This window comes from Oppia nitens, unplaced genomic scaffold (assembly GCF_028296485.1).
Source record: "Oppia nitens isolate AA-2021 unplaced genomic scaffold, nextdenovo-longstitch-racon4-pilon3 scaffold5_pilon_pilon_pilon, whole genome shotgun sequence".
NCBI lineage: Eukaryota > Metazoa > Arthropoda > Arachnida > Sarcoptiformes > Oppiidae > Oppia > Oppia nitens.
Window position 1 is genome coordinate 1,892,641 of NW_026533243.1, and position 9,990 is coordinate 1,902,630.

General features: G+C 23.9%; 1 protein-coding gene across 1 annotated transcript; it reads right to left on the bottom strand.

The window, feature by feature from the left end:
• Positions 1–1,073: 1,073 nt before the first annotated feature.
• On the bottom strand, positions 1,074–9,463 carry LOC128961199 (acetylcholinesterase-1-like). Its single transcript, XM_054307409.1, has 4 exons — positions 8,885–9,463; positions 3,380–3,761; positions 2,006–3,302; positions 1,074–1,212 (listed from the first exon to the last, which is right to left on the bottom strand). Exons 1-4 carry the CDS (start codon positions 9,296–9,298, stop codon positions 1,074–1,076), a joined length of 2,232 nt encoding a protein of 743 aa, XP_054163384.1. The 5' UTR covers positions 9,299–9,463.
• Between the last annotated feature and the right edge of the window lie 527 nt (positions 9,464–9,990).

Sequence of the window (9,990 nt, forward strand, 5' to 3'; positions counted from 1 at the left end):
ATACATTTATAATAATGTTATCCCTATTTTTTCATATAATTATATGAATTTAATGTTTTTTATATTTGTAATTTTATGCTCACACTATAAAATTATTATAATTATTATTTTGAGAAATAAAATTATTTTATATTGTAATTAACGTTATTTAGTTTAGAAATAGAGTGATATTTTTTCACAATTTATATATTTTTATCCAATTATTTTACAATTCAAAAAATGATTGACTGATTAACTGAAATAAATTTTGCATGGTCATTTTCTTTTTTAAAAAATAATATCATACGAATAGGAAAATTATTACTTTATTTTAATAAAAATTTTACTTTATAATTAACTTTGAAATTAAACATCAAAGTTATTATAAATATTAACTTCAAGTTTGTCATAATATTGAGTAACTATTCATAATAATTTTTTTATTTAGTTATTTAATAGTATTATTATTACAAAATATCATTTATTCATTTATATGCAAATCAATTATATTGTATTATACAAGAAAAAACAATTAACTAAAAAAATTAAAATTAAACTTCTTATGAATTGATTGTTTTTTAAAATATTCACATAATTAATACATTGGAAATTGACAATAAAAACTAATTTTAAATATTCAATAATTTACAAATACATCATATTTCAATGTATTTGAAATATTAATAAGTTTTAAAATAATTTATTCAATGACTTTCACATAAAAATTGTTGTTTTTGTTTGCTTATAGTTAGACTTAGATATTGAAATAATTTATTGTAGCCAATTAAAAATTATTTACGGTAATTATATATTACAAACTATTTGAAAATTTGTATATATTTTTATATATATAAAAAAAATCACACATACTTTTTCATCTAAAAATAATTATGTAGTGATTGAGCAAAATATTTTGAGTCATCCTTTAACAAGTCTATATTATTATTATTAAATTAAATTTATCATAATTATTATTATTATTGAAAAATATATAATTAATATTATTTTATTTAACAATTATTATAAAACTAAAATCAAACAAAAATTGATGTGAAATCAAATCACATTCATTAACCAAAAATAATTTTTCAATATTACTGTGACTTTACAGTTGGTTTACAATTATTATTATTATTAAACGTCTCTAACGTTGCACTTGATATCGACATCTTTAGGAACTGTGGACTCTCTTTACTATAGCTTTTCCATTGATCATCCGTTTCCGATAAATCACTAAATTTTATTTTTTAAAAAATAATAATAACGATAATGAATATCTTTTTTTTCTAAAAATATAAATATTATTAATATATTCAAATAATAAGTATTTTTGTTATTTGTTGTTATCTTTAGTAAAAATCTTTATTTTTAGCAATAATTGCAATCATATTTTATATATAATCAAAATTTTTGTGGTCACCAACTATAAGTAGGGCACCGCATAAATTAATTTCTTATTTTACAACAACTAATATCTCCAGTATAATATATGTTGTGTGTATTGCTATTACAAATAGCAATTTTTGCAATTATTTTATCTATAAAAACTATGTTTAAAACAAACAATTTAAGCCCCGGGTGTCTAAAAATCAAATCAAATTAACTTAATTGGAGCGCCGGCTAATCCAATTCAATAATAACTATAATAATATTTATAATAATAAATAACAATAAAATATAAATTACTAATCTTAATAAATCAAAATTTGATCGATAATTATATTGAGTTTTTATAAAAAATAATAATAAATATTTTTGCTAATTATTATTGTTTTTTTGTGCTGTAGTAAAGTGTTTGTAAAACAAGTGATTTTTTCCTTAAAAAATAGTAAACCACTTATTTAAAAGAGTTAAATAATAATGATTAATAAAAAATTAATGACAAACATTGAAGATAACAAATTTGAATAAATAAATCTTCAATTAAGCAAATAAAATCAATAATCACAGAAACAATATTAATAAATCAATTCAATAACAAATAAAATAAAATAAAATAAAAACACAAAAATATTTCAATACAAACCCATTTGTGGCAAATTGGGCCCAATTTTTCATAACTCTTTTGCTGTATCTGATCTCATCCGAGTCGTACAGATTCTTATGTCTGATTGGATATCCCAATGCAAAGACAATCTCGTCGTGATGGGAGGAAAACTCGTTTAACTCATAGATATATACGGTTCGGTTACTGTCGACCAACTGGTCAGCAAAYCTCAACATTGGACACAACACTCGAGACGACATTTCGTCGGTTTCTCTTTTTCTTCGCCTTCGCTTTTCTTCAGTTTCATCACCTGACTCTTCATCTCCACCCTCGGGCTCTGTCTCTGCTTCTTCACCCGACCCTTCCTTCTCTTCTTTTTCTGTCTCGTCTTTTTCTTCTTTTTCTTCTTTATCTTCTTTTACTTCTACTTCTTCCTTTTCTGTAGTTTTTTCCAAAGTTGAGCTCTCAGTGGAAGATGAAAGTGGTTTTTCTGTAGTCGTTGTTGGCTCTGATGTAGTTGTGGTACTCATGGGTGTAGTAGAAGTAGTTGTTGTTGTCGTCGTAGGAGAAGCAGTTGTTGTTGTAGTCGTCGTAGGAGAAGTAGTTGTAGGGGTAGTGGTAGTTATAGGAGCAGCTGTTGTAGTGGTGGTGGTTGTTGTGGATGTTGTGGTACTTGTTGTTGTTGTTGACGGAATTGGTGTTTCATTTGTTGTACTCGAAGTCGCCGTCGATGTAATTGTTAATATGGGTTTAGATGTTGGTCTTTCAACTGGAACTGATTCTTCTTTTTCAACTTCACTGTTTCCATCACTTTCTGAATCACTTTCCTCTCCTTCTTCTTCATCTGATGTTTTCTCTTCAGTTTCATCTTCTTTATCATTAGCCTTTGCTTTTCTTTCACTTTTATTATCACTACTATCTTCTCCATTGCCATCGTTGGCAGCTTCCTCTGCATTTCTCAAAGTAGTCAAAAACAAAGAGTCATCTTCAGAATTGATTCCAAAAATAAAATCTATTTGAAAATCAAACGCTTCTTTAGTATCCATCGGATATGTGGCCACAAAATCTGATGGTATTAGTGGTCCAAAAGCCACGGGATTGTCTTCGAGTATCTCCTGTTGTATCTCAAGAAGTCGGTCGATATTAATTGTTTTGATACACTCCTTAAGTTTGGGCGCATCGGCGCAATCAATCTCTTCGGCAAACTTCTTGGAAAACTTCAATGTTTGCGAATATAGTTCTCTGTTAAACAGTAAACCAAATCCCTGAAGAATAGTTCGCTGAAACAAGAATTTGCTCTCTGATGTCATCATATGAAGACCGGCTGAGACGGCGCCTAAAAATTATATAAAATATAACCATTTGTTTATAAGGAATGTCCGATACATATGACTTATTATTTTTTAAAACTACCGGATCCGTGACCAACAACAGTAATCAGGTCCTGATCGCCGCCAAATTTGTTAATATTTGTATGAATCCATTTGAGTGCTTCTCTCTGATCATATAAACCCATATTTCCTTTCGGTTCCTTTCCATCAATAGCCATAAACCCGAATATACCCAATCGGTACTGAATGGTCACCACAACGACATCTTGTTGTGCGGCTAACGCCACACCATCTAACTCCTCGGTGGCCACACCTCCGTACGCAAAAGCGCCGCCGTGTATATAGACAATGACCGGCAGAAACTGTTCCTCCTGTTTGGGCGCCCATATGTTCAGATACAGACAGTCCTCACTGGCCGTGGCATTCAAAAAACGAAAGGCCGATAAAACCAGTGGTGAATCAGTCTGTCATGTGTTTGAAACCAAAAAAAAAGATATTTATGAAATTAATTTTAAAAATATATAAAAACAATAATTGTTTTTTGAATAATGTATGAGATATATGATATAATATTTTTTAATTAATTATTATTATTATTATTCAATTATTCATTCAGTCATTCATTCAATTGTAGGTTTTACTTAAAAAACCACTAAATGCTTATCAATCAAAATCTATAGGCTATTTTATATTTTGTTTTATTTTAGACACCAATATGACCTTGATAAAAATCAAATAGTAAGTTTATTTTTTTAAAAAACATAATATTATTATACAAGCAATTTTTTATCAATTATCATAACTATCTAAATGTCTATTAAATTAACCAGCAATAAGCAAATAATGATTTTTCAATTACTTTATTAGTTTTCCCTTGAATATAATGATATCCAAGCAATAAACAAATTAATATACTGTAAATGTTTGGTATAAGTAATATATATATATTTATAAACTTTTACATAGTTACATTACAATAGTAATTGAATAAATTATTTTTTTTATATAAATATAATATATACTATTAATAAATTATAATAAAAAAATTTTTTTATAACTTAAGGACTCATAAACGGACTTCAACTTGAAAATTATTTTCACTACTATTAACAATAATATTTTTTATTTGTTTTTTTCAATTTATTAATTCGATAATAACTATGTACTATACATTGTATGTAATGATAGAGAACATTATATAATGTATATATATATTATTAATTTAATATTAAGAAATATAGTAATCGTATTTACATTACGATACTAATGTAATAAATAGAAAACAACAATAAAAAAAATATTTAAAGTAATGGGAAATCCAAAGTCCACAAAATTGCTCCAAAAAAAACTGATAGCCAAAGACTTTTGAACTCAAAAAATAGTCTAAGATTTATATATATAGCGTATAGTCATGTAATCAGTATTTTCAATGAATAATAATAATAATACTATTTTTCCTGTTTTGCTTAAACCTGACATTTAGTGATTTTGTGTCTATGAGAGTGAATGAATCGCTTCAATTGCATAATCAATGATCAGGTATATACTAAGTGTATATTATGTATATATTATTGATAGGGACTGTCACTCAATGAACCCGATATCTATGCTAACACTCCCATCAAAGTATAAGTTTCTATTTCTGTATATATATTTTATATGATATATAAATATATACTGTATTAAAAAAATATATTTCAATGATAATCATTTCAGCTATCGATGCAAACAACCCATCATTTGAATCGATTATAGACAAAGACTAATCTCAAAATACTTTATAATACTGTAATAAAAGTATTATTATTATTATTATTTATAACTATTTTTAATATATAATAAACAAGACATTAAATATTATGCTGATTTTTGATAATATTTATTTTAAAGATTTTTTAAAAACATTAACTCTATAATTGATGACAATATTATTTTAAATAATACTAATATTTTTCTATTTCAACATCAAATTAATAACAATAACTAACAAAAAAAATGTAAATAAATGACAAAATAGATTTAAATGTAAGATAACAAAAAAATGTTTTTATGTAACATTATTATTTTTTATTATTTAATATACTTATTACAAAATGCTATTGTATTAAAATAATGACAAACATAATAACAATACAATTTTCATTTGCAGTAATATTAACATTAGATAAGCACTTAACATGAAACAAGTTTTTGCTTGTTTATCATAATTTTACTTACTTTCTAAATAAATAATAAACAAATATAATTATTATTAATACAATAATAATACTATAACCTAAACCTAAAATTATATATATAAGCAATCACTTAAGTTAAATGTTAATGACTAGAAAACAATTAAATATAATAATTTTGTTTTTCAAATCAATTATTTGTTATTTTCGCAAAAATCAATTACTTGTCTGTTTATGTGATTGTGTTTTGTGATTATTATATTTATTAAGGAAAAATAGTAGAGTTTAATATATGATATATACACACAAATAAAATATTAGTTTATATCTAAACACACATATATTAATTTGCAAATAATAATTAATTTTTCTCTTTTAAACACTTAACTAAATAGACTGCATTTTTTGGTATAATTAAGTTAGTCGATAGTAATTATAATTAAATTATTCCATATATTATTAGTATTAAATGTTTGAAAATTTATCATATAATGGTTCTGCACTATTAAGTACTTTCAAGTTAAGGATATATAGTATATGATTGTATTTTTGATAAAAATTAATTCAATAAAAAAATATTTTGTTTAATTTTTTTAATGATATTCTTCTTTCATTAATATGATTATTAATATATTTATATATAAAGTTATATAAATATATATAAATTATACTTAAAAATCTTTCTCTCTTTAACTCTTTAAACACTTCAAGGCTTATTACTCTATGATAGCATTGATTTTATGTTTATTTTTATTATTAATTTATAAAATTATAAAATTATAAATATTAATTATATGATACTACATGTATTGTATTCATTATTTTTCTTAATTTATAGCTGAAAATAAACGTTAAAATAATAAATTATATAAAAATTAAAAGTTTATTTTAGCGAAATTTTTTTGGCAACAATTAAAATGATGACACTATAGTTTAATTAGAAATCATTAACTTATTTAAATGAAAAAATAAATGACTAAATATTTCTATAAAAAAAATTGTGGCAAAAATTCAAAGGAAACCATACATAGACTAAATTTTTAAAAAAATTAATTTTTACAAATAACTTGTTGTTGTTATTGAGTTTAATTTAATAATAAATATTTATATATATAGTTATATACAGTTTATTGATAATTGTCTACACTATACACACATATAATTTTCTAACCTATTTCTCGAGGCTCTATCGGAAACCCATACAAACATAGAGTACATAAACAACTTCACGACTTAAGGTATATTAAATAGTATTTGCTTTTATTTATATTGTTGTTTTGAAACCACTTTATTATTATTAGGTATTAGTATTTTTTTAAATTTTATTACTATTAAGTATAGTTCAGTTTATTATACTATAAATATATTTCCAATTAGAAGCCAACAGAAAATTTATTTTTTAAATATTAAAATCTTAGAAAATATATTGTTTTAATAGAAAATAATTAGAAATAAAAAATACTTATAAATATTTAAGTATTTATATATATTTAAATTAAGAAAAAAAACTATTTTTATACTATATTTATAAATACTTTATTAGATGTTATTTTTGGAAAACACCTAATAATATAATTCCTAAAAATTCTTTAAATGCTAATAAAAAATATACCTATTTTTGTAAAATATTATGACAAACAATTTGATTGCATTTTAAATGAAATATATAAATTTTGATAATTGGTATTTATTTCTAAAAATATTTATTTTAAATCATTTTTGAATTTTCTATAAAAGTGTCAATTAATATTTAGTGAATAAATTATGTTCTCGTAATATATATTTATTTATATAAATTTAGTTTATATTTCTATTTTGTATAGAAATACAAAGATTTAAAAAATATAATAATTTCAATAATTTATTATTCAATCGTAAAACATTTTTATTTGTAAAAAAAGGTAATAATTTAAAGTATTTTTTGAGAAAATTGACGCCGACTTTGATTGAAAAAAATCATAATTTTTAAACATTTGGTTGAGTTTCAAGTTTTTCTTTCAACAGTCTAAATCAATGGCTTATTTTCCTTTAATAAATAAATAAATATATTTATTTATATATAAGTGCATATATGTCGTATATATAAATATATAGTGTATATATTGGGTGAAAAATTTAAATATTTTTTTATAGTTTTAAACCGTCACTCCCAATATATATAATATAGATATTATATTTTTGAAACTTTGTAATAATTTTGAAATTTATTTTTTACATATTTTTGTCTCTGTATGTAACAGTTTCAGTGATTCAAAGATATGTTAATCTAATTTACGATATAATAAATGTATTTTTAAATAAATAACATTATCTTTTTGAGTAACTGCTTAAATAACTTGTTTAAATGATGATGATATCATATTAAAATAAACTTAAACTATATGGTTACTTAATAACGATATATTAAAAATACAAAACACATTTCATACAAAAATTTTATGATAACTGTTTGGTTAAATCGTGTTAACCATCAAATAACATGTGATCTTTTTAACGTGAATTGAAATAATTTAATTATATATTATATAAATATAAATTGCTATTCATTTTATAATATTCAATGGTAATACTTTTTCACACAATTTTTTAAAAATTATCTGAAAAAGACATACATATAAAGTAATATATTTATTACATAACATATATAATTGTCAACAATAAGTTTTTATTGTATTACTAGACATAAAAATATATTCACAAAAAAAATTTTAAGCACATTATCATATAACAAAACTCTAGAAATCATTAAAATTAATGTCCATGACTTTAATCAAACATAACAAAAAAATAGTTTAATTGTTATTATTTTGTCCAATTTTAATCCATATTTACGATCTATTATTTATAAATTAATATTTTATAGAAAAAACTATTTTTTTTGTTCAAATGACAAACTTTTATATAAATTATATACAGTATTATATCGCAATAAATTACTTAATGTATATTTAATATTTAATTTTTGAAGTTGAACTTTATAAATATTTCATTGCTTAGAGAAAGAGTGAGTGAGTGAGTGAGTGAGTGAGTGAGTGAGTGAGTGAGTGAGAGAGAGAGAGAGGAAGAGAGAGAGAGAGAGAGAGAGAAAGAGAGAGAAAAAACAAGTGAGAGGAGAGAGAGAGAGCACCTACAGTAGTGCTTAGTCTAGATTTCATAATTTTTAAAATAATCCAAATCTTTCCTCATTTCCTCGTTTTTCAATAGTTTTTCAAAAATACATTTCATTTTTAATTGAGTCCGAAGTGAAACCACAAAATTACTTATCAATTTCATCATAAGTTTCAACATATAAACTGCTATTAAAACTATATAATTATCGCACATTTAGTTTTAACTCTTTTTTTAAAAGATAAATATATGACATAATCTCAAATTATTAAGTGATTAAAACACTTAAATTTGTCGGCAATTACCTGAAGACAAGAGGCCGGGTGTTGAAGTGCATCGCGAGTTTCATCCCATTTGCCAATTGGTTGTGTCCTCTCAAATCTCAGGGCACCGATGGGTGGTTTACCGTACGGAATGGCCAGAAACGTGTTGACACTTTTGTTATTAAACACTAATTTTTGGCCTCTAATAGCTCCCGACTCGGTCTCAATCGTCACATACTCTTTCGGTCCCTCTTTTACCGCAATTTTGGCTTCACTTCTATGAGCTGCGGGCCCACCGCCTGACCTGTTGACGACACCGTCGGTAATATTTTGATCACTTTTATCATTATTAAAACTATTGAACGCCAGACTCACGATAACCAATAATATCACTAAAACACCGGCAATATAGTAGTATTTACGCTTCGCTTGATTTTTAGTCTTAAATGTTGTCATTGTCTTTGTTTAAATGATATGATTTTGTTTAGGTTTATGACAACAATTGCTCAACAAATTTGGCGAAACACCTCAACAATTATATGAACATTAAAAAGTTTTGACACAATAATTAAGCAAAAAATAGCACACTTTCTCTCCAAAAACAAAAATATAAAGTCATATAAAACTTGGTTTTTAAAGAAAGTTATAAAAAATGATAAAAATATTAGAAAAATTTATTTATATTTCATTAGAAATTAAATAATTGATTATTTTTTACAAATAAAATATAACTTTTTAATACATAAAAACAATAAATAACAATAAGACAATGTGAATAACTTTTAGATGATTTTTTTAAATATAAAAACACTACAATATTACTTGTATAGCGTGTATTGTATATGTGTTGTTGTTTTATATATAAGCACAAACTTAATGACTGCTTTCACCGATTTTTAAGATTAAAGTACTACTTATTGAATGACAAAAAACGTGAATCAAAGCTCCGGTAAGTTTTTTTTCTAGGGAGAGGGAGATTGACTAACGAGATAGAGATTTAGGAGAAAGTTTTTTAGGGGAAAGTGTTTCGAGTTTATCGAAAGCAGGGTTTGCCTTAAGACATAGTTGTTTGTAAGCACAGGGAGTATTTAGGCATCTCATTCACCATTTGCTACAAACTGGAACTCCTATTTTATTCCGATGCTGTG